At 46.6% G+C, this 26,402-nt stretch overlaps 1 protein-coding gene across 13 annotated transcripts in view; it reads left to right on the top strand.

The window, feature by feature from the left end:
* Msp300 (Muscle-specific protein 300 kDa) overlaps positions 1-26,402 on the top strand; it is a 111,427-nt gene that overhangs the window by 72,925 nt on the left and 12,100 nt on the right. For 11 of the 13 annotated variants that reach the window (XM_070283382.1, XM_017176508.3, XM_017176507.3 and 8 more), the window contains 3 exons: positions 18,128-18,238; positions 18,662-18,826; positions 18,891-25,883. In XM_070283382.1, the coding sequence (XP_070139483.1) occupies positions 18,128-18,238; positions 18,662-18,826; positions 18,891-25,883 (7,269 nt within the window). Of the gene's footprint in view, positions 1-9; positions 16,563-18,127; positions 18,239-18,661; positions 18,827-18,890; positions 25,884-26,402 lie in introns of all 13 variants that reach the window. The other 2 variants (XM_070283386.1, XM_070283381.1) reach the window with 2 other exon arrangements.

Here is a 26,402-nt window from a genome sequence, read left to right as displayed (position 1 = left end):
AACCGATAGTTAAAGATCAAACTTTAAATGAAATAAGCTCCATTACAACTGTCACCACCACAAGTGTTTTGGATGACCCGATAAACTTCTCTAACGGTGAAGAAACTGTACAAGAAACCCCTCTGGCTCCGTTTAAGGAGACAGAACAGGTTCCTGAGGACACCGAGGTGGTCACAATTCAACCTGTCGTCGAGAAAGAACAAATTCCTGAGCCTCAAAAGGAGAAGGTCACAGTTGTTGAAGAAGTTACCAAGTCTGAGCCAATTGTAGAAACCGCTGTGGATGAAACCAAGACGTTTACTACAGTCACGACCACAACAGTAACTACCGAATCAACTACAGAAACTTCTACTCCTACGGAACCCAAGAAAGTTGAGGAACTTGAGAAGAAACCAGAGGAACCGAAGAAACCTGCATATGCCGGTCTGCCTGTTGATGATTCTTCCAGCTCTTGGATGGATGTCTTGGATGAGCCGATGAACTTCTCTGACGATGAAGAAACTGTACAAGAAACACCTCTGGCTCCGTTTAAGGAGACAGCACAGGTTCCTGAGGAAACGGAGGTCGTCACAATTCAACCTGTCGTCGAGAAAGAACAAATTCCTGAGCCTCAAAAGGAGAAGGTCACTGTTGTTGAAGAAGTTACCAAGTCTGAGCCAATTATTGAAACCGCTGTGGATGAAACCAAGACCATTACTACAGTCACGACCACAACAGTAACTACTGAATCAACTACAGAAACTTCTACTCCTACGGAACCCAAGAAAGTTGAGGAACCTGAGAAGAAACCTGAGGAACCGAAGAAACCTGCATATGCCGGTCTGCCTGTTGACGCTTCTTCCAGCTCTTGGATGGATGTCTTGGATGAGCCGATGAACTTCTCTGACGATGAAGAAACTGTACAAGAAACCCCTCTGGCTCCGTTTAAGGAGACAGCACAGGTGCCTGAGGAAACGGAGGTCGTCACAATTCAACCTGTCGTCGAGAAAGAACAAATTCCTGAGCCTCAAAAGGAGAAGGTCACTGTTGTTGAAGAAGTTACCAAGTCTGAGCCAATTATTGAAACCGCTGTGGATGAAACCAAGACCATTACTACAGTCACGACCACAACAGTAACTACTGAATCAACTACAGAAACTTCTACTCCTACGGAACCTAAGAAAGTTGAGGAACCTGAGAAGAAACCAGAGGAACCGAAGAAGCCTGCATATGCCGGTCTGCCTGTTGACGATTCTTCCAGCTCTTGGATGGATGTCTTGGATGAGCCGATGAACTTCTCTGACGATGAAGAAACTGTACAAGAAACCCCTCTGGCTCCGTTTAAGGAGACAGCACAGGTTCCTGAGGAAACGGAGGTCGTCACAATTCAACCTGTCGTCGAGAAAGAACAAATTCCTGAGCCTCAAAAGGAGAAGGTCACTGTTGTTGAAGAAGTTACCAAGTCTGAGCCAATTATTGAAACCGCTGTCGATGAAACCAAGACCATTACTACAGTCACGACCACAACAGTAACTACTGAATCAACTACAGAAACTTCTACTCCTACGGAACCCAAGAAAGTTGAGGAACCTGAGAAGAAACCTGAGGAACCGAAGAAACCTGCATATGCCGGTCTGCCTGTTGACGATTCTTCCAGCTCTTGGATGGATGTCTTGGATGAGCCGATGAACTTCTCTGACGATGAAGAAACTGTACAAGAAACCCCTCTGGCTCCGTTTAAGGAGACAGCACAGGTTCCTGAGGAAACGGAGGTCGTCACAATTCAACCTGTCGTCGAGAAAGAACAAATTCCTGAGCCTCAAAAGGAGAAGGTCACTGTTGTTGAAGAAGTTACCAAGTCTGAGCCAATTGTTGAAACCGCTGTGGATGAAACCAATACCATTACTAGAGTCGCGACCACAACAGTAACTACTGAATCAACTACAGAAACTTCTACTCCTACGGAACCCAAGAAAGTTGAGGAACCTGAGAAGAAACCTGAGGAACCGAAGAAACCTGCATATGCCGGTCTGCCTGTTGACGATTCTTCCAGCTCTTGGATGGATGTCTTGGATGAGCCGATGAACTTCTCTGACGATGAAGAAACTGTACAAGAAACCCCTCTGGCTCCGTTTAAGGAGACAGCACAGGTTCCTGAGGAAACGGAGGTCGTCACAATTCAACCTGTCGTCGAAAAAGAACCCATTCCTGAGCCCCAGAAGGAAGAGGTCACTGTTGTTGAAGAAGTTACCAAGTCTGAGCCAATTGTTGTAACCGCTGTGGATGAAACCAAGACCATTACTACAGTCACGACCACAACAGTAACTACTGAATCAACTACAGAAACTTCTACTCCTACGGAACCCAAGAAAGTTGAGGAACCTGAGAAGAAACCTGAGGAACCGAAGAAACCTGCATATGCCGGTCTGCCTGTTGACGATTCTTCCAGCTCTTGGATGGATGTCTTGGATGAGCCGATAAACTTCTCTGACGATGAAGAAACTGTACAAGAAACCCCTCTGGCTCCGTTTAAGGAGACAGCACAGGTTCCTGAGGAAACGGAGGTCGTCACAATTCAACCTGTCGTCGAAAAAGAACCCATTCCTGAGCCCCAGAAGGAAGAGGTCACTGTTGTTGAAGAAGTTACCAAGTCTGAGCCAATTGTTGTAACCGCTGTGGATGAAACCAAGACCATTACTACAGTCACGACCACAACAGTAACTACTGAATCAACTACAGAAACTTCTACTCCTACGGAACCCAAGAAAGTAATTGTGGTAGAAGATCGGGTGACCCAAGTTGAGAAATCTCTAGAAGAACCTATCGATACTTGGTCCAGTGTATTAGAGGACTCTGTTCCCAATACTGGAACCATTGCCTTCACTTCGACATTGTCAGCGGATGCCCCTGAGTTTACTCCATCTTATTTAAGACACACCTACTCAGATCAGACTCATACCTTCCTTGCAAATGAACGAGTCTACAACGAATTTATTCCAAGGAATAAGACAGATCAAGTCATTGTGGCACAACAAAAGCAAAAGAAAACTAAGACACCAAAACGCCAAAGTAAGAAGGCCGAAGTCCAGGCAGATGTACCACCAGTCAAACCTAACCAAGAATCAATAGTTGCAGAACCTGTTGAGTTAGTAGAGGAAGTTGAGAATGTTTGGATAAAGAACCGTGACGGAAAATCGTATGCCGATGTCTTACTCAACTCAGGGGTAATAAGCGAAGTTCTTACAACTTCAGAGGTGCAACAACAAAAAGACACCAAATCCGATACAGATAATGTTCAGACGAAAACTCAACAGCGTAAGAAAAAGACACAGGCTGAGAAACTCAAGCCAGTTGAAAAGCCAACTAAGCCTTCTTCACCAAATATTGAAAGCGACAAATCTAAATCAAATAGCGATAGCGAACAGTCCAAGCCTACGACCGAAAGCGAACTGTCTAAACCAACAACAGAAAGCTCAAAGGAACCGTCTTCCGATGAAAGGGAGGTTTCAAGTACTTCCGAGTTGACCTGGTCAGCTCTTGTACGTAGGCCAGGCGAATGGTCTGACACAACTGTAATAAAGAAGGAAGTTACCCACTCAACTGTTATTACTGAGGACAAGCCTCGGCACAAAGAAAAGGAGGAACCCAAAAAGTCCACAAAGGCAAAGAAATCAAAGAAGTCTAAGAAACCAGTTGTAGAAGTAGTCACTACTACATCTGAAGACGAACAACCTGATCCTTTACCAGTTGAGATGAAAGAAACACCTGAACCAAAAAAGAAGGAAAAGAAAGAACAAAGCAGTGAATTCTCTTGGGCATCACTTGTAAAACGGCCTGGCGAATGGATTGATAACACGGTTTCACATATAAAGTCTGCTGTATCTACAACAACCGAAGTAAAAGAACCAATTAAGACAGATCATGTAAAACCAGAGAAACCCAAAAAGCTAAAATCAAAGAAGAAACCGGAAAATAAACCCATTCGAATTACGGAGTCTGAACCCGAAATCAGCAACGAATCGGTGGAGGAAACTGTTGTAATTGAACACGTTGAAGCCAAAAATCCGGAACCTGTAAGTAGCACCGGAAACGCTTTCTCTTGGGCCTCTCTTGTTAAAAAGCCTGGTGAGTGGGTTGATGATATTGCTGCTCGTAAAAAGGCTGTTGAATCCCCGATTGAGGATCGCACAGAAGAAATTCCACAGCGAAGAGAGCGCAAAGCTCCAAAAACTTCTAACAAACCTAAAACAGAAATTACCAAGCATAAATTCAAAACTGAGAAGCACGAACCTGAAGTCATCCAAACATCTGAAGAGAGCGATGTTGCTGAAGTAGTCCAAAATCGAAATGAAAACACAATCACTTGGGCTAAAGTGGCTAGTCAAATTGATCATATGACCGATTTGCCGGCCAAGCCTAAGAAGGATATCAAGCAGAAGCAATCTGAGCCTTTGAAACCACAAGTAAAACGTGATCGTTTTGAAAAATCTGTGAAAGAAAAACTACGAAGCATATCCCCCGAAGGTGTTCAGGGAAAGAAGGGCGTAAATTCTTGGGCTAATGTTGTTAGTCACCAAACCAATGATTTCATTGATGCGGAAAGGGTCAAGCAAGTTCCAAAACCAGCAGTGAAGTCGCAGCCAAAAACCATTGCTGCTCCACAGTTGGTGGAACCTTTGGAGGATATTGATAAACCTCAAAGGTCATGGGCCGAAATGATTGATGATATTCAGGAAGACATTGTTATTGAACAGAAATCTTGGAAGGAACTTATAGAGGACGAAGTGGAAATACCTCTTCTACCTGAAAATGGGGAGGAAGCAAACATCAACAAGATAATTGAAACCATCCAAGAATTGAAAGTCCCGAAAGGAAAGAAAGAAACCGTACAAGAAACACCTGTGGCTCCGTTTGAAAAGAGAGCACAGGCTCCTGAAGAAACAGAGGTGGTCACTGTAAAAACTGTCGTCGAGGAAGAACCAGTTCCTGAGCTACAGAATGTGGAGGTCACCGTTGTTGAAGAAGTTACCAAGTCTGAACCAATTGTTGAAACCTCTGTGGATGAAACCAAGACCATTACTACAGTCACGACCACAACAGTAACTACTGAATCAACTACAGGAACTTCTACTCCTACGGAACCCAAGAAAGTTGAGGAACTTGAAAAGAAACCAGAGGAACCGAAGAAACCTGCATATGCCGGTCTGCCTGTTGACGATTCTTCCAGCTCTTGGATGGATGTCTTGGATGAGCCGATGAACTTCTCTGACGATGAAGAAACTGTACAAGAAACACCTCTGGCTCCGTTTGATGAGACAGCACAGGTTCCTGAAGAAACAGAGGTGGTCACTGTAAAAACTGTCGTCGAGGAAGAACCAGTTCCTGAGCTACAGCATGTGGAGGTCACCGTTGTTGAAGAAGTTACCAAGTCTGAACCAATTGTTGAAACCTCTGTGGATGAAACCAAGACCATTACTACAGTCACGACCACAACAGTAACTACTGAATCAACTACAGGAACTTCTACTCCTACGGAACCCAAGAAAGTTGGGGAACTTGAAAAGAAACCAGAGGAACCGAAGAAACCTGCATATGCCGGTCTGCCTGTTGACGATTCTTCCAGCTCTTGGATGGATGTCTTGGATGAGCCAATGAACTTCTCTGACGATGAAGAAACTGTACAAGAAACACCTCTGGCTCCGTTTAAGGAGACAGCACAGGTTCCTGAGGAAACGGAGGTCGTCACAATTGCAACTGTCGTCAAGGAAGAACAAATTCCTCAGCCTCAAACGGAGAAGGTCACTGTTGTTGAAGAAGTTACCAAGTCTGAGCCAATTGTTGAAACCGCTGTGGACGAAACCAAGACCATTACTACAGTCACGACCACAACAGTAACTACTGAATCAACTACAGAAACTTCTACTCCTACGGAACCCAAGAAAGTTGAGGAACCTGAGAAGAAACCTGAGGAACCGAAGAAACCTGCATATGCCGGTCTGCCTGTTGACGATTCTTCCAGCTCTTGGATGGATGTCTTGGATGAGCCAATGAACTTCTCTGACGATGAAGAAACTGTACAAGAAACACCTCTGGCTCCGTTTAAGGAGACAGCACAGGTTCCTGAGGAAACGGAGGTCGTCACAATTCCAACTGTCGTCAAGGAAGAACAAATTCCTCAGCCTCAAACGGAGAAGGTCACTGTTGTTGAAGAAGTTACCAAGTCTGAGCCAATTGTTGAAACCGCTGTGGACGAAACCAAGACCATTACTACAGTCACGACCACAACAGTAACTACTGAATCAACTACAGAAACTTCTACTCCTACGGAACCCAAGAAAGTTGAGGAACCTGAGAAGAAACCTGAGGAACCGAAGAAACCAGCATATGCCGGTCTGCCTGTTGACGATTCTTCCAGCTCTTGGATGGATGTCTTGGATGAGCCGATGAACTTCTCTGACGATGAAGAAACTGTACAAGAAACACCTCTGGCTCCGTTTGAAGAGACAGCACAGGTTCCTGAGGAAACAGAGGTGGTCACTGTAAAAACTGTCGTCGAGGAAGAAGCAGTTCCTGAGCTACAGCATGTGGAGGTCACCGTTGTTGAAGAAGTTACCAAGTCTGAACCAATTGTTGAAACCTCTGTGGATGAAACCAAGACGTTTACTACAGTCACGACCACAACAGTAACTACTGAATCAACTACAGAAACTTCTACTCCTACGGAACCCAATAAAGTTGAGGAACCTGAGAAGAAACCTGAGGAACCAAAGAAACCTGCATATGCCGGTCTGCCTGTTGACGATTCTTCCAGCTCTTGGATGGATGTCTTGGATGAGCCAATGAACTTCTCTGACGATGAAGAAACTGTACAAGAAACCCCTCTGGCTCCGTTTAAGGAGACAGCACAGGTTCCTGAGGAAACGGAGGTCGTCACAATTCAAACTGTCGTCGAGAAAGAACAAATTCCTGATCCTCAAAAGGAGAAGGAGAAGGTCACTGTTGTTGAAGAAGTTACCAAGTCTGAGCCAATTGTTGAAACCGCTGTGGATGAAACCAAGACCATTACTACAGTCACGACCACAACAGTAACTACTGAGTCAACTACAGAAACTTCTACCCCTACGGAACCCAAGAAAGTTGAGGAACCTGAGAAGAAACCTAAGGAACCGAAGAAACCTGCATATGCCGGTCTGCCTGTTGACGATTCTTCCAGCTCTTGGATGGATGTCTTGGATGAGCCGATGAACTTCTCTGACGATGAAGAAACTGTACAAGAAACACCTCTGGCTCCGTTTAAGGAGACAGCACAGGTTCCTGAGGAAACGGAGGTCGTCACAATTCAAACTATCGTCGAGAAAGAACAAATTCCTGAGCCTCAAAAGGAGAAGGAGAAGGTCACTGTTGTTAAAGAAGTTACCAAGTCTGAGCCAATTGTTGAAACCGCTGTGGATGAAACCAAGACCATTACTACAGTCACGACCACAACAGTAACTACTGAGTCAACTACAGAAACTTCTACTCCTACGGAACCCAAGAAAGTTGAGGAACCTCAGAAGAAACCTGCATATGCCGGTCTGCCTGTTGACGATTCTTCCAGCTCTTGGATGGATGTCTTGGATGAGCCGATGAACTTCTCTGACGATGAAGAAACTGTACAAGAAACACCTCTGGCTCCGTTTAAGGAGACAGCACAGGTTCCTGAGGAAACGGAGGTCGTCACAATTCAAACTGTCGTCGAGAAAGAACAAATTCCTGAGCCTCAAAAGGAGAAGGAGAAGGTCACTGTTGTTAAAGAAGTTACCAAGTCTGAGCCAATTGTTGAAACCGCTGTGGATGAAACCAAGACCATTACTACAGTCACGACCACAACAGTAACTACTGAGTCAACTACAGAAACTTCTACTCCTACGGAACCCAAGAAAGTTGAGGAACCTCAGAAGAAACCTGCATATGCCGGTCTGCCTGTTGACGATTCTTCCAGCTCTTGGATGGATGTCTTGGATGAGCCGATGAACTTCTCTGACGATGAAGAAACTGTACAAGAAACACCTCTGGCTCCGTTTAACGAGACAGCACAGGTTCCTGAGGAAACGGAGGCCGTCACAATTCCAACTGTCGTCGAGGAAGAACCAATTCCTGAGCCCCAGCATGTGGAGGTTACTGTTGTTGAAGAAGTTACCAAGTCTGAGCCAATTGTTGAAACCGCTGTGGATGAAACCAAGACCATTACTATAGTTACGACCGCAACAGTAACTACTGCGGAACAACAGAAACTAGAGTCTCAAGAGAAACTTCAGGAATCCAAAACAGCCGTTTCAGCCGTTCCAAATGTTTGGGAACGGCATTCTTCTTACGCAGACGTTTTGAGGCATACTGTTGACTTTATTGACTTAGAAAAGAAAAATGTGGAAATCCCAACTGATTCAAAACCTACCAAGAATTTAAAAACTGTAGAACCAAATCTAATCGTTGATACCTCAAAAAAGACAAAAACTAAAAAATATGAAACTTCAGAAAAAATCGAAGAACCAAAGAATATTTCTTCGGATGAAAGTAAAACTGTTTATGATGAAAAACCGAACGTTGAATATACTTCATGGTCAGCACTCGTAGACGAAGACTTAGTTGAAAATGTTGAACCGACTCTGCCAAGTGACACTCTGTGGTCTTCTGTGGTCCGACAAGGTGCCAAGGAACCATTTACAAAAATAAGTCAGGAAGTTATTCAAAATGTCAGCGAAAATCAAATATCGGAAAAGCCAGGGGATTCATTAAAATCATCAGGTATACAAGACTTTATCAGCCAAGAACAAATATTCTCAACTGCGGTAAATATCAAACCTAATAGGCAAAAGGCAAAGAAGGAAAAGAAATCTAAAGTGCAGCAACATGCTGAGCCTGTTGTAGCAGTGACAATAGTTGAAGAAAAGTCTCAAGAAGCTCAGGATATTAACTCAACACCAGCTGGAGATGCCTCATTAAAACCATTATCCTGGGCCTCTATTGTTTCGCAACCGACAGAAATAACTACCAATGTATCCGAAAGTCATATATCGCACGAACCTGAGACGCAGAAACCTGTAGAAACTGTGGAAGAAAAGCCTAATAAGACAAAGGCAAAGAAGAACAAGAAATCGAATGTGGTAAATCCTGTTCTTGAAACTGTTGGGAAAACCATTGTTGAAGTCACCGCAGTTGAAACTATCGAGGAGCCCTCTGAGGAATTCAAGCCTGAGCCAAAAACAAAACCAGCACCAAAACCAGTCCCTGAAGAAGCCCCGTCTCAGCCATTGTCATGGTCTTCAATTGTTTCGCAAACCACCGAAGTCACTACCGATGCTATAACCTATAAACCTGAACTGACGAAGCCTGTAGAATCTATGGAAGAAAAGCCTAAAAAGCAGAAGACGAAGAAGGACAAGAAACCTAAGATTGATATTACTTCCGAGCCAGTTGTGGAAACCATTGTTGATGTGACAGCAGTTGAAACTGTTGAGAAGCCCATTGAGGAATTTAGGCCGGAGCCAGAGCCAGAACCAACACCAGCTTCTGAACATGCCCCATTGCAGCCATTTTCATGGTCTTCTATTGTTTCGCAAACTACCGAAGTCACTACCGATGTCATCAGCAATGAACCTGAACAGTCGAAACCTGTAGAATCTGCGGAAGAAAAGCCTAAAAAGCAGAAGACGAAGAAGGACAAGAAACCTAAGGTTGATCTTGTTCCTGAGCCTGTTGTGGAAACCATTATTGAAGTGACCACAGTTGAAACGGTTGAGGAGCCCACTGAGGAATTCAAGCCGGAGCCAGAACCAGAACCAAAACCAGTCTCTGAAGAAGCCCCGTCTCAGCCATTGTCTTGGTCTTCAATTGTTTCGCAAACTACCGAAGTCACTACCGATGTCATCAGCAATGAACCTGAACAGTCGAAACCTGTAGAATCTGCGGAAGAAAAGCCCAAAAAGCAGAAGACGAAGAAGGACAAGAAACCTAAGGTTGATCTTGTTCCTGAGCCTGTTGTGGAAACCATTATTGAAGTGACCACAGTTGAAACGGTTGAGGAGCCCACTGAGGAATTCAAGCCGGAGCCAGAACCAGAACCAAAACCAGTCTCTGAAGAAGCCCCGTCTCAGCCATTGTCTTGGTCTTCTATTGTTTCGCAAACTACCGAAGTCACTACCGATGTCATCAGCAATGAACCTGAACAGTCGAAACCTGTAGAATCTGCGGAAGAAAAGCCTAAAAAGCAGAAGACGAAGAAGGACAAGAAACCTAAGGTTGATATTGTTCCCGAGCCAGTTGTGGAAACCATTGTTGAAGTGACCACAGTTGAAACGGTTGAGGAGCCCACTGAGGAATTCAAGCCGGAGCCGGAGCCAGAACCAACACCAGCTTCTGAACATGCCCCATTGCAGCCATTTTCATGGTCTTCTATTGTTTCGCAAACTACCGAAGTCACTACCGATGTCATCAGCAATGAACCTGAACAGTCGAAACCTGTAGAATCTGCGGAAGAAAAGCCTAAAAAGCAGAAGACGAAGAAGGACAAGAAACCTAAGGTTGATCTTGTTCCTGAGCCTGTTGTGGAAACCATTATTGAAGTGACCACAGTTGAAACGGTTGAGGAGCCCACTGAGGAATTCAAGCCGGAGCCAGAACCAGAAACAAAACCAGTCTCTGAAGAAGCCCCGTCTCAGCCATTGTCTTGGTCTTCTATTGTTTCGCAAACTACCGAAGTCACTACCGATGTCATCAGCAAAGAACCTGAACAGTCGAAACCTGTAGAATCTGCGGAAGAAAAGCCTAAAAAGCAGAAGACGAAGAAGGACAAGAAACCTAAGGTTGATATTGTTCCCGAGCCAGTTGTGGAAACCATTGTTGATGTGACGGCAGTTGAAACTGTTGAGGAGCCTATTGAGGAATTTAGGCCGGAGCCAGAGCGAGAACCAACACCAGCTTCTGAACATGCCCCATTGCAGCCATTTTCATGGTCTTCTATTGTTTCGCAAACTACCGAAGTCACTACCGATGTCATCAGCAATGAACCTGAACAGTCGAAACCTTTAGAATCTGCGGAAGAAAAGCCTAAAAAGCAGAAGACGAAGAAGGACAAGAAACCTAAGGTTGATCTTGTTCCTGATTCTGTTGTGGAAACCATTCTTGAAGTGACCACACTTGAAACTGTTGAGGAGCCTACTGAGGAATTCAAGCCGGAGCCAGAACCAGAACCAACAACAAAACCAGTCTCTGAAGAAGCCCCGTCTCAGCCATTGTCTTGGTCTTCTATCGTTTCGCAAACTACAGAAGTTACTACCGATGTCATCACCAATGATCCTGAACCTCAGAAACCTGTAGAATATGTGGAAGAAAAGCCTAAAAAGCAGAAGACGAAGAAGGACAAGAAACCTAAGGTTGATATTGTTCCCGAGCCAGTTGTGGAAACCATTGTTGATGTGACGGCAGTTGAAACTGTTGAGGAGCCTATTGAGGAATTTAGGCCGGAGCCAGAGCCAGAACCAACACCAGCTTCTGAACATGCCCCATTGCAGCCATTTTCATGGTCTTCAATTGTATCGCAAACTACCGAAGTCACTACCGATGTCATCAGCAATGAACCTGAACAGCCGAAACCTGTAGAATCTGTGGAAGAAAAGCCCAAAAAGGAGAAGACAAAGAAAGACAAGAAACCAAAGGTTGATCTGGTTTCTGAGCCTGTTGTGGAAACCATTGTGGAAGTGACTGCAATTAAGGAACCGGTTGAGGAACACATTGTCGTTAAGGAAGTCAAGCCTGCGCCGGAACCTGAATCTACAACAGTCTCTGATGCCCCTACATTGTCATGGTCATCAATAGTCTCTCTGACAACTGTTACGGAAACTCAAAAGTCAAGTGTATCACAAGAAATGCAAAAAACTCAAGGCATTCACGACTTCGTTACGCGGGAGCAAAATTTCTCAACGATTGTTAACGATAAGGCGAAGAAAACGAAACCCAAAAAGGAAAAGAAATCTGTGGAACCAATTCAACAGCCAAGCTTTGATTCTGTTTTTGTTTCTGAAGAACGCATACCCCAAGAACAGCCAAAGTCAGTTTCTGAGCCGTTACCTGTACAAACCTTATCGTGGTCATCAATTGTCTCGCATAATATCGACTTGACTCCAACGTTTACTGAATCGCTTTCCAGTGACTCCGGTGATTTAATTTCAAAACCTCAGGACCTACCTCAAGATCGGGAAGTCAATATTTACGTTGCAAAACCTAAGAAATTACCTAGAAAGGAAGCTTATCAAGAAATTATTGATACCTATGTCTACGAGAAAAAACCAGAAAGTGATCGTATTTCAGGATCATCAACACCGGAGTTTAGTATCCAGTTGCCAACACCTGCCAAACCATCAGTTTGGTCATCATCAGAGACCTACGCCGAAGTAGTTAAAAAGTCTGGCTACACCGACAACACTAATATCAAATACAAGACTGTTGAAGTGGCTGAACCAAAGGCGATTGAGCGACAGCCGATTGCTCCCGAAGTGCATCCCCAAAATGTTCTGGAATTCCCCGACCCTGTTACGCCTTTAAGCTTACAAGTTAAAGTCGACGACTATTCCGAAAAACCATCCCAGTTGTCATGGAGAGAGCTTATAGATGAGGATGATATGGATCCTACGGATTCGTGGTATCAAGAAACAATTGTACAAGAATCAACTAAGAAGGAACCAGAACCTGAAAGACGTTCGAGAGGCAGCGATAAGCCAATAATACAGATAACAGAAGTATTATCAGAGATGAAACCGCAGCTTGAAAGTGACCAAGGATTTTTGGAAATCACTTCGAAGAAAAGAAATCGGTCCCGTTCTCGCTCTCAACAGTCGCAAGTTTCAAACTGTGATGAGAAACCGAAAAAGAAGAAGTCGAAGCAGCCAAAGCAAAAGGCACAAGTAGTTCCATCCGTAGCACCGGTTGAAACCCTTCCAGCAATTGAAATCCCCAGGGAAAAAGAGTCATTCGATGAGAAACCTAGTATTCCTGCGGTGAGAGATCCTTCTCCTGTCACTGCTCTTGCTCCTATCACTTCTGGTATGTCGTGGGCCGCTATAGCGGCACATAATGTACCCCAACCGGCACAGCAAATTCGACTTCTTGAAGTTGAGACCAAGGAAACAGTACTAGAAGACGTAAAGAAACCATTCATGTCGCATACAGTTAGCATTCCTCTCACCCTCGAAAAGCCTGAACCGAAAACTAGGAAGTCTAAGCAAAAGTCAAAGCGCAAATCACCATCTGAAGTTTTGGATTTCACTAATGCTGAAAAATCTAGCCATCAAGTGATAGTTTCCCAACCTACTCAAATAAAGCCAACTGTCGAACATTTTGAAACAGAGAATAAAAACCAAACTCCTTTGGCGCCTTTTGTTGAACCTCGAGAAGAAACCGTGGAAATTGTCGTCGAAAAAGAACCCATTCCTGAGCCCCGAAAGGAGGAGGTCACTGTTGTTGAAGAAGTTACCAAGTCTGAGCCAATTGTTGAAACCGCTTTGGATGAAACCAAGACCATTACTACAGTCACGACCACAACAGTAACTACTGAATCAACTACAGAAACTTCTACTCCTACGGAACCCAAGAAACTTGAGGAACTTGAGAAGAAACCAGAGGAACCGAAGAAACCTGCATATGCCGGTCTGCCTGTTGACGATTCTTCCAGCTCTTGGATGGATGTCTTGGATGAGCCGATGAACTTCTCTGACGAAGAAGAAACTGTACAAGAAACCCCTCTGGCTCCGTTTAAGGAGACAGCACAGGTTCCTGAGGACACCGAGGCCGTCGCAATTCAAACTGTCGTCGAGGAAGAACAAATTCCTGAGCCTCAAAAGGAGAAGGAGAAGGTCACTGTTGTTGAACAAGTTACCAAGTCTGAGCCAATCGTTGAAACCGCTGTGGATGAAACCAAGACCATTACTACAGTCACGACCACAACAGTAACTACAGAATCAACTACAGAAACTTCCACTTCAACGGAACCCAAGAAACTTGAGGAACTTGAAAAGAAACCTGAGGAACCAAAGAAACCTGCATATGCCGGTCTGCCTGTTGACGATTCCTCCAGCACTTGGATGGATGTCTTGGATGAGCCGATGAACTTCTCTGACGATGAAGAAGCCGTGAAAGAAACCTCTTCGGCTTCAATTGAAGGCGTAGCACTGGATTCTAAAAAGTCCTTGACACCTTTGGCACCTTTTGAAGAAGTTTCTGACACTGCAGTACCTCCAAGTGATGCTGATCCGTTTATTTGTGAAACATCTTACTGGTCTGCCACACTTAAGCCCGGACAAGTATCTACAACTGTACCCACAACTGAATCATCAACGGATGTGAAGGAAACTACTTCAATTTCAGTAACCATTCCTATTGATGAAGTTGTTGAAGAAATTGCCGTTAAATCACCAACTGACCAGCCTACTACCTGGTCGGCAATAGTTCAAACTGAGACGAAAATCTTTCCAGCACCCGAACAAAAAGATGAAGTCAAGACTTCGCCTGATTGGTCCACCGTTGTAGTGAGCAAAACTACCGACTTCCAGGAGCCCAAGTCTCTTGAAGGTGTCGAAAACTCGCAAGAGGTGACAACAACTACGACCACTTATGTGACCACAACTGTAACAACACATAAGGATGCTCCCATTGTAGAGGAAGAGCCGTCAGCAACATCCTATGTCTCTACAGTGGTAACTAGCCATACAAATGACCTCGCTTTGAACACTATACCAGTTGTTGAATCGACTATTGAATCCAACCAACCTGAAAACCTCGCCGAAAATCTGTTCCGCGAAGGCTTTATCCTGCGTCCTCAATACGACTTGTTGCAGGGACAATATCAGCAATTGCAGGTGGTAAGCATTCCGGAGGAACCGGCTCCACTTGAGGTTAAGCAGGAAGTTGACACACTAGATGATTATGTGATAATTGAACCCGAAGCTATACCGCAACTTAATTTCGAAATTCTTGCTCTTAATCTTTATCTCGATCAGGGTAATCTTCTGCCCAAATCGCGTATAGATGTTGATAGCATTAGCCAGGTCATTAAGCTCGAAACGCCAGCTGAGGCCATTGTAAAAACAGAACCAGTAGTTCAAGAAATCAAGGTTATAGAAACTCTTGAGGTAGAACCCATTGCAGAACCTTTGATTGAATCCCTCCCTGCTGTAACTCTTATTCCTGAACAATCACAATTCCCAATCGAGCCCAGTAATCTTCTCTTGCATCTTAGCCAGGACGATTTCGTTAAGTTAATCAATCACTACAGGCACACGGCAAACGAAGCTTTTGCTTTGCTGCCGGGGACAACCACAGACAGGACGAACGCTCAGGAAACTCAAGACGATAAGCATAAGACTGACAGCATTACAGAAACTGTAGTGACAACCACGACGACCACGATTACTGATCGCGTTGTAGAAAAGACTGAACCAGAAGCATCGTCATTACCAATCATTCCTACCGCCCAACCGCCGGCAGAACCAACACCAAGCAACCTCGATCAGCTGCGACTGAATCTGTATCTTGACGACTGGCAACCAACCGGCGTCGAAGCAGATTTGTCAGACAATTCGATCGACAGACTGAAACGTGCTGATTCTGCCAGTGGAGAATCGGAACTTGACAAAGACAAGAAACTGCACCAACCCGATGTGACTGGAAAACCCGACAAAGACGACCATGACAGTGACGATGACGACGACGACGATGACGATGATGAGGGGGACAAGCCGACTGTGCCTGAAATTCGTAAGCCCAACGATGACGATGATAAACCGAACGATAAAGATCCTGGTAGCGGTAGTAGTGGTAATGTGACCCCCACACCCGAGCACGATGCTCAGCAAGGTCAGAACCGTAGCTGCTCATCGGAATATAGGTCCGCGGACCTTCCGGGCGGTGTGGGACACTGGCGGGATCAGAGTACTTATCTGGCTTTAGAAGCCGAACAGCCTCAGGTGAAATTAGGAGATCAATCTGTACTAACCGAAACTAAAACCACAAGCCCCGTCCCCTCTGTTCAAGCCCCTGAAACTAGCCCCAGTACCAATACCAGTCCCCTAAACGTTGCAAACGCACTAATCCAATTGGCAAGCGCCACAACTCACACGCTGACCGCCAAGGCGAACGCAGCAGCAGCGGCGACACAAGCAGCAGCGATGGTAGCAACCAGCGCTCTTTTGCCAGTTGCCACAGCCGTAGTCGATAAGCTAACGACGACGAACACACCAGCGGAGGAGCAACCAGTTGCGGCACCAGCTGCAGCTACGGAGATCACACAGCCGACGGCAGCAGCATCACCAATTGTTGCTGTCGCAGAGCCTGAGGTGGCACCAGCATCACACACCGATACGACAACAACCAGCTGCAGGGAGGAGGAAGAAGTGGCCGCCGCCCCCACTGACATTGGGGAGGTGTTAAGGCGTACCACAACAACGACCACTACCGTTACGACAACAACCACAATTGAAACGCCTTCGACAACAAGCACCACAACGACAACAACCACAAGCAGCAACGATCTGCAACAGCAACAACGCCAGAAGGTGAACATCACATTGAGCCTTCGTTTATTCATAATTTTAATTTTTGCAGCTTTTCTGTGTGGTTTCGGTATTTGTTCATGGCTTTTATACGGCAATCGCTCGTCATGCTGCGGTTGCTGCTGTGCCCAGGTCCCGGCCAACAACACATGCTGCTGCGGCCAGACATTATCGCTGGCAGCGGGCACAGATCCCCAGTGAAGTTTTGGCCTGGGCCTGGTCTCAAAACAGTGGCAATAAACTGAGGCGATTGCCGAATTACTAACGTAATTTAATTATCAAAAAAACATGTTTGATTTCTTAATGTTTATCATTTCTATTTTTATTATTTTTGTACTGTATGTGTTGTTCTTGCTAAACGCATCCAAAAGCCTTATGTTTTGAGTTTGTAATTCCAAATAGAAGCACCCTAACTTAGTCATATAGAAAAATGTAGACTTGATTTACGTTAAGTTCCTTCTACTAATTGATATTAACCTTTGTAAAAGCCCAGTAATAATCACAGACTACTAATGGTAGTGAGATATAATTAATAATAAAATCTATATTAACCAACCTGCACGTTTTTAATGCTGAGCTGACTTTTATACCCCAATAGTAGTTTTCTTCGCAGATTTTTCACACACACACAGCAGCACACACACGATCACGCACCGAGCACACACACGCACTCTTCCTGCCCCGCACACACACGCACTCTTCCTGCCCCGCACACACACAGTGCCCCCACAACTACAGAGTTCCCAAATGTGTTCCCTTATGTGTATAGCACTTAGTTATATATACGAGTTCATTGTCTTGCCTACCGCCCAGCCTCCTATTGCGAATTCTTGCGTGCAGAGCATGTTCCTCCCTGCCACGTCTATAAATACAGCCCGGATCCGAGGCGATCCATGCGGTGCAGGCCTGCTCGAAAATAGTCTCCCGTTTATTTTACAATTTTTAGTCTGCAATGTGCAATGAAGGCGTTGAGTGTTGAGTGCAAAAAATAAGCATTTCAAGAATCTAAATGTTGTGTGTCAAAGTGTGTAGAAATCGGACCTAGATCTGAACAGCAGTATTGATCATTAATGAGCAATATCTATAGATTTAATTGAATATAAATAGAACCAAAGTAAGTTACAAGCATTGCCTTCTATTTTTCAACTTTTTCCTCAAAACAGGCAGTCATTCCTTTTTTTTTTGTGGTACTTTTGTCTATACGCCTACCTCATAGCCATTTACAACTAAGACTATTATTTATGCCATTTGCATGTTACGTTACTTTACCTTTAAAGAAGCTAAACCTAAGAGCTAGAGTTATTTTTAAAAGCATTCCCGAAAAAAGACTTCATGCATTTGTATGGCTGTGCATCCATTTATAAATAAAATAAATAAAAATAAATATTTATTTAATACTTTACTTACTCGCATGTAAATATGTTGTAAGCCGGCAACAAATATTTACATCAATTGCGTTAATTAGCCTTTTTTTTTAGATGGAAACTTGCAATTGTTTATTAATATTGACACACTTTATACACCATCTCCATCTCCCCAAAAAAACAAAACACTTTGCAAATCTATAGGAACTAATTGCGCTAGAACTCGACGAACTGCTACAATCGCTCTCAAGCGTCGAGGATGGCATCGCGAACATGAACCAGAGCAGCTTGGAGGGCATGCTGCAGGGACTGAAGGTAAACAAAATTAAGCTAACGAATAACATATATGCATATTCCGAATGCATGTTTTTTTTGCAAACTGGCAACCAAATGTAACCGAAGTAGCTAGAATTATTTTTAATGAACATACTTACACCTGTACATAATAATGTTTTATAAACGATTAATGGATGCTGGCGTGTGTCAGAGATTTTTAATAACTCAATCGCATCACTCCATACAGAATCGTACATTCTTTTGTTTAAATAGGTTATTTCTCTAGTCAGAAAACAGTTTTTGTTAGTGTTGTCCAGTTTTGTAGTTGCCGAATCCTTTGCTGTCACAATATATTGATTTTTGTAGGCCCAAAATGCCCAGATCAGTATCACCAGTGTACAACTAGCTTTGTTTCGAAACACATGTCTAAAGAGCCCTCTATTTTATACACCAAATGTTTAGCTAATCCAAAGCAATCTCGAAGTACACGAAAGGGACGGCAGCCAGCTGAAGGCGCAGGCCAAGACCCTGCCCACGGATCCGGCTACCGAACGTTTGCTCAACGACACAGTGGATCGCATTGACTTGCTCCTGCGACGCACCCAACAGGGTATCACCATGATAGCGGTATAATGATTTTGATATAGTTTTTTTCGACCTTCCTTATTTATATAAATTCTTGATTCCCCAGAATGCTATGCATGGTCAGAAGAAGCGACAGCAGGAGATCGACGAGTACCAGCAGCATCTCCTCGAACTGGAGCGCTGGATCATCGAGGTTTCCGCTGAGCTGGCTTCCTTTGAACCCACTTCGGACAGCACCACCGATGAGCAGGTGCTCAAGTCGCAGGTGGAGAGGAGCCAGCAGCTGCTGCGCACTCTCAAGGATCGTCAGCAGTCCATGGATGATTTGGTGGAACAAACCCGCCAGCTGCAGTCGCATCCCGATGTTGCTCCCTTGGCCGACACGCTGATGGAGCAGCTGCAGAGCATCATAACCATACTGCGGGAACAAATCACAGTGGCCACCAAGCGTATCTTTACCATCGAAAAGCGCATTGTGGACCTGAGAAAGGCCAAGAGCGAGGAGGCGCAACGCCAAAGAGTTCTGGCCGATTCCCTGATCAAGCCACCAACGGAGGCAGCCTCTGAATCCTTGGAGTCCAATGAGGAGAACACCATTACCTCTAGCTCTATGCCCGAAGAGGAGATCAAACCAACACCGACTGGTGTGTATGTAGAGACCCAGACTTCGCTGAGCCTAAACCAGGCTCCAGCTCCCGTGGTGACCACCACTACGGTTGAAGCTCAGACCAGCTTCAAGGAGCCCCCGCCTGTGGAGACCGCCGAGGTGGCCCTGCAAACGCAGAAAGAGCGTTCGCCGACTGAGAACATTATGGTGACCCAAACAGTGCAGCATGGCAAGGAGACCATTCAGATCGACACCACTCGCAACCAGGATGTGCCTGAAGAACCAGAAGATGTGCAGATCGAAGCTCGCTATCACCAGCGTCCGCAGGGCGATGTGGAACGCGCCACCGAGCTCATCTTGAAGAACGTGCCGCAGGCATTCGAAACCACTTTCGTGGAGCCGGATGAGACGACCACAGAAGTGGTTGTGGGACCCGATGGCACCAAGCACATTGTGCTCAAGAAGATCGTGACCCGAACTCGCCAGCAGATAGTGCAGCAGCAGCAGATCAGTTCCATCGAGACCATCAGCGACTCGGATGGCAACATTGAGGTGCAATCCACGGGACAGATTAATCTGGAGAATGTGCACACCAGGGACACCAAGGCTGATCCTCAAGAAGGCAGTATCCAGACCGTTGTCACTCAGCAAACGCGCGGTGCCTTGGTGGACGCCTCTCAGCCTGAGGCTGTGATTCTGCAGGAGTTTGAAACGGAACCCACAATTGAGACATTCGAAGAGGTTATTGTGCCGGGCTCCCAGTTGAGCGATGTGCAAACCCAGGGCAGCATACGAGCTGTGGTCCATCAGGTGACCCGCAAGGTTATACGTAAAACGCGAAAGATCATAAAGCGCGTTGTGATAATAGATGGCAAGGAGCACATCACCGAGGAGGTGGTGGAGGAGCCCGAAGAGGTGGAGATAACCGAAGAGGAGACGGCACCGCACATCAATGTGAACATTGTAAGGACTGTGAACGGCAAAGTGGTGTCTGAAGAGGAGTTCCAGCGCTTGATGCAGGAGCAGGAGTCTGGCGGCCTGGTCATCGAAGAAGTTGCAGCAGATCCGCAGCAACAGGTATTTGATATTGAGTCTAATCAAGTCACCACCACCACAAGAACAACAGCAACCACACAAGAACAAGAACAGCCAGAACAACAGACACCACCAACAACAACAACAACAACAACAGAAACGATTGAAAAAGCACCTGTAGAGTTGCCAGCACCTCAAGTAGAAGATGTTGAACAACAACCCGTAGAAGTTGCCACTACCAGTCCCGTTCATGTTCCAGCAGCGGATGTAGCTGAACCCCAAGACTCCCCACCAGCAGCCATTGTAGATGATGATGAGCCGCAAGTGGTTGAAGATATCAATGAAATTTGGCCACTGGAACATCATCTAAAACCCACCAACATAGACTTCTCCCAGCACACCGAAGAAATTGCAGTCACAACTACAGCAGCGCCAGAAGCCGCCTCCATGCCAGTGGAGGAGATCTGGCCCACAAGTCCAGAGACAGGCAACTCTTTGTCTCTGGAGCAGTACGTATTCGAGCCACAATCGCCGCCAGAGGAGACCACGAAATCTGAGGATGTGGTGCAGCAAGAGACTGAGACTAAGCCTACCACTGGCAGTATTACCATAATCAAGACCACAACTACCATCACAAGCTCCACTGAACTGCCTGAGGAAACCATTGTTCCAGCTGAGCCTGTGTCCAAGCCCAAGACTGACACTGAGAGCTTCCTGGAAGCTGAACAATCCCTGGCTGCTGCCTTAAAAGAACAATCTTCAACGCCAGCTGTGGATATCGTGGAGCTACTGCCAGAGGAAATAGCTCCTCTCGAGGTAAAGGAAGCGCCTGTTACTGTTGAGATTTCAACCACCAAAGTAGTGGAAACTCTACAAGAAGCTGAACCAGTGAAGTCTGCAGTCACTGAAGCTACTGAAAAGACTGAACAAACGCCTGAAGAACCCATCACAGAACCAGAAACAGTTCCTGCACAAACTGACCTGCGGGTGGCCACCCAACTCTTTATCTCTGGCGAGGCCGCATCTTCACTAGCTCCGCAGAAATCCTTCCAAATCACCGCTCCCTCCCTGGAGGACAATGGTGCTGGTGTGCTAAAGGTTAAGCTGGGCAAGGAAGAAGACTCTTCAACCGCTCCAGCTACTGGCAAGGTAAGCATGACCATTATCGAGACTGCAGCAGCTGCTGCTCCGGTCGTTGCTGCCGACGCCAAGCGGCGTCGAAAGAAAAAGAAGAGAAGAGATACTAAGCACGACGACGATCTCGAGCAAGAAGAACTTCAGCCGGAGGCTGTAAAAGAGCCAGAAGTTGAGTCTGATCTGCCCGTTTCTCCAGAGGATTCCCCACGCGACCAAGTACGCCATGAATCCATTGTGGAGATCAGTGCCGATAGCGACTTATCCAGCATTGAAATTGACTCAAAGGTCAAGGTGGTGGAAGATGCCCTCGTTTCATCGCCCTCAGAGTCCCCGCGAGCACCAATGGTTGAGTTGGTCATACCCACAGAGGTCGTGGAGCTGGCTTTGGTTGAGGATGAAGAGCAGCAGACCACGCCGCGGATTCCTTCACCCATTGAAAAAACAGAAGTCGAGCAGGATATCAAATCCGTGCAGACCTCTCCAGTGCATCAACCCACGCTGGATGAGATAGGCTTGCAGACAAGCCTGGAGGTGCAACCCGATAACCAGGAGAACGAATCCCAGACCCTGATTGTGGAGATTGCAGAGACTGAGGCACAGACCACGCCGCGCAGCGAAGAGAAACCCGAGACTGTGGAGCTTTCCACTACCGAAATTCAAACGGATGTGAGTGGCCAGCCGGCCGAGACCGTAGAGATTTCCAGTCAAACCACTGTGACCACTACTATTGAAAAGGAACTGCAGACCACGCCCAAGGATTCGCCTCGTGCACCAGAGTCAGGCAGCAGCGATGTGGTGGAATCTTTAGTACAGGATTTGGTCAAGGATATGACCACGGATTTGCCAGTGCCCACCAGCGAACAGTCGACGGGCACAGAGACAACCACAACCACTGAGATTCATGTTCAGACCACAACGCCAGAGCCAACGGAGCGGATTGAGGTCGTCAAGCCAGAGACGGTTCATGAGGAAACTTCAACTGTGGAATTGGTACAGGTGGCAGATGGTGAGATGCAGACAACGCCTCGTGGCGATCAAGAGCAGCCTGCCTCTCTCGACGACAACTCTTTGACGGCCACTTCGATCACCATTTCGGAACCCTACGAGCTGGAAGTGAAGACCACAGTGGCCATTCCTGCTGATTCAGATGCCTCGGTGGCTGAGCCCACGGTCTACGAGTATACCCAGACCATGCAGCTGCCCAAGCAGGACAAGAAATCCAAGAAGGACAAAAAGAAGAAGCAAAAGAATGTCCCTGAAGTAGAGCAGCTGCAGCAACAGGTTCCAGAGGAGCCGCAAATCAGTGTAACTGTGGAAATTGCACCCGAATTGCTGTCCGAATCGGGCATTGTGGTGTCCACCAACCAGGAAATTGAAGAGGTGCCACATGTCACACCTGTTGTGGAGGAGACCATCATCGAACCAGAAGAAGACGGAAACAAACCCACAAGAGTGCAGCTGCAAATAACCAAGACCACTGTCTACGATGAGTATCCCGATCTGCCAGTTCACATCACCGAGCAGAACAAGGTGCTCATTGCGTCGCAGCAGCAGCAACCAGGCAAGCGGTCTGGAGCCGGACCTACTTCATCGGCGGTGACCATTGAAGAGGTGAGTTCTCCCACGGAAGAACTGGTGGTGCCCATTACCCCGGGACCGGACAATTTCAGTGAAGGACCCAGCAATGTGTGGTTTAGTGCCACCACCAGCGTGGACAAGACACCCGTGGAGCTTTCCCAGGCTCTGATCATGAGCGAGAGCTTGCAGCATTATCCAGGACAGCAGAAGCAACCTATCCTGATTTCAGCAAAGGAAGCCATTGGAGATCGCATTAGCAAACTTAAACAGTCATCACCACAGCAGGCTACTCCCCTGAGCAACGTCCTCCACCTGGCCACGCTTTCGGAGCAAATTAAGGACCTGCCCACGGAGCAACGCATGCTGGAGGTCAGCGAAGGACTCCAGGATCTTGATGCTGCCATCAAAAAGGGCGATAAGACTGTTATCCAAACCACCGTTATCACCGTCATCGAAAAGGTATCAACATGGCTGGAGACCATCGAGTACCGTGTGTACCTCATCCGCCAGAACTCCAATGAAGGACCCTCAGAAGAGAAATTGGACAACTATAACCAACTCAATGAGGAGCTGCAAACCATCAAGCAGAATGTCAGCCAGTTGGAGCGACAGCTGTCCCACGCAGAGCCACAGTTGCTGCAGTGCGTCGATACTCTAAAAGAGCACGTGGATGCCGTGGAGCAGGTAACCCAACAGAACCAATCTCAGGATAGCAATGACCTGGACAAATGGCACAGCTTTGAGCTTTTGCTAAACGATGTATCTTCGGTGCTGGCCAATCTCCAGCAAAGTTATGATCAACTGGTCAACCAGGAGTATCCCCTATCCGCTAAGCTCACCCAACTGGATGAGCTGGAGGGTCAGCATGAGGCAGCCCAACAGCAGCTGGCACATCTTTGCCAGAAAGCCCGAGCCTTCCAGCGCGATTTCCCTGGCAAAAAGATGCCGCAGGATGTGCACAATGCTTTCGAGACAAGCAAGAACATTGGCAACAACATTCAGGCGGAAAGAGATCGTCTCCTGCAGTTACAATCTCTGGCGGAGGAGTACGAGCAGACCCTCAAGGAGTTCACCAATATTACAGTTCTGGCTGATAAGCTAGTTGAGAGCCCCATAGTTTCCAGTTCCCTGGAGCAGCTGAACAACGAGGTGCAGAAGCAGCGCAAGTTCTTTGTGAATCTTAGCCACTGCCGAGCCATGTTGGAGTCCCTGGAGGAGAACATCGACAGTGAAACCCGCGAGAAGCACTCCGAACTGCACAAGGAGCTCTACAACAGGGCCACTATACTCCTAGACAAGGCCTCGGAGAGATCTTCCAAACTAGTGCAGGCTGCCTCCCGCTGGACTGTCCTGGAGAAGGGCATGCGCGATGAGTTGCAGTGGCTACAGGTGGCCCAACAGCGAGTACCGGATCTGTCAGCCGTCACATCGGCGGACTACGATCAGTACACCACACTTTACCAGTCCCTGAGCAATGATATTTCCCATCATTACGTGAAGATGACGCAGCTTTCTGGAATAGCCAACAAATTGCAGCAGCTGGTCCAGGCCCCCAATCTTGTGGAGGAAACAAACGAAGCCCTAATTGTGCTTCTCAAGCTTCGCGAGGAGGTGGCCCTGTACCTGCATCGCCTGCTGGTCTTCAAGGAAATCTGGGTGCAGTACGAACAGCAAACGGATAAGCTGGAGGCCTTCGTTCGCGAGGCTGAGCAGGAGCTGCGACAAATCCAGATACCTGCCCAACCCACCCAACAGCCCATCGAGCACATGCGTCAGTTCTGGGAGATCAAGGCCCGCTTCGAGCTGCATAACAATGTGCGAACCGATGCCGGTCTGAGCTTTGAAAAGTCCCTGCAGGTCATCCCCCTGGCCGACGAGATGCTTCAGCGGCAGTTCCATGCCCAACTGGAGGATCGCTGGCAGGCCGTGGCCCAGGCCATCGAACTCATTCAACACAACATTGTCGAGTGCCTGTCATCGGAAGATGTGCCAGCGGATGAGAAGCTCAAAATGGTGGAGCGGGAACTGCAGGAGATCTACCTGACCATGACCAGCATGAAGGGTGTGATCAAGAACGAGGAGGAACTGTGTCTGTACATTGAGCGCGTTCAAGTGCTGCGCACACGCGTGGGCTTCATCGGCAACGAGCTGGGCAGGATTGGTCTGCAGGAGCCTGCCATTGAGCCGGAAAAGGTTGGCGAACTCTTTGCCCTGTCGCACAAGATCAGCACCCAGATAGCCGAGGAACTGGAGGGAGCCTCAGTGCTGCGTGAGCAACTGCAGGCCATCCAGGAGGGTATCAGCAACCAACGAAAACACCAGGCCCAGATCTCTGTTATCCTAGATGAATGCGAGGCTGCCGAGCGACAGGGAGCCGATGTTCTCGAAAAAGCCGTTGCCGATTGCCAGGGCGTTGGTGAGGAGCTGGTGACCAGCTGGCAGGAGATCATGCGCATCCGCCAGATGCTGCACACCCTGCCCATGCGCCTCAAGATGTCCGTGTCGCCCGTTAAGCTGGAGCGGGATATCTCCCAGCTCCAAGACGACCATGCCTTCCTCGAGAGCAAGTGCACGAATATCATGGGCATCTTAAGGAATCGTCTGGCCGTCTGGCTGCGCTACGAACGCCAACTGGAATTGGTTCACGGTTCCGTCCAGGAAACCGACTTCATGATGGAACTGATTCGGGTCCACGGCCAAGTGGACTACGAGCGCCTGCGTAAGGCCACGGAACGTTTGGAGGTGAGTGTGTGTTTTTCCTGTAACAGAATTTTATGACTTTGTTTACGCGGTTTTCTGTCTCGCTCGCCGCTACCTGCTGAGAGGAATTTTCGCGAGCTGCCTATCGCTGGCAGAGAAAATTGGCTTCAAATAGATAATTTTCCCAACAGCCGTCAGTCATGCGGTGACATTTGAACCTTTAAGATTAACTCGCAAATTTCGAATTCCGAATTTTATTTTAAAAAGATTTTAAGTTTCACTTATTTAAAATTAATTGATATAAATTTGTTTCTTGGTAAATATGGGTAATAATTAATATATATTTAAATCTATTTTAATTTTTAAAATATCAAAACAATGAATAATTATAAATAATTAAAACTCCGCCTGCAACCCGCGAAAGCAGAATAAAAAGCTAAAGCGGCTACAAAACTTTACCCAAGCTTTTTCGTAAGCTCTTGCACGTACGTGGTGCTCTTTACGTAGCAAGTTTTATGCCGTCGCCAGTTGCCGTTAGCTTCGAACCGAGCGCGTATCTCC

This window comes from Drosophila kikkawai, chromosome 2L, assembly GCF_030179895.1.
Source record: "Drosophila kikkawai strain 14028-0561.14 chromosome 2L, DkikHiC1v2, whole genome shotgun sequence".
Lineage (NCBI taxonomy): Eukaryota > Metazoa > Arthropoda > Insecta > Diptera > Drosophilidae > Drosophila > Drosophila kikkawai.
The sequence above is the reverse complement of the archived record's forward strand: the minus strand, read 5'-3'. Positions and strand labels throughout refer to the sequence as shown.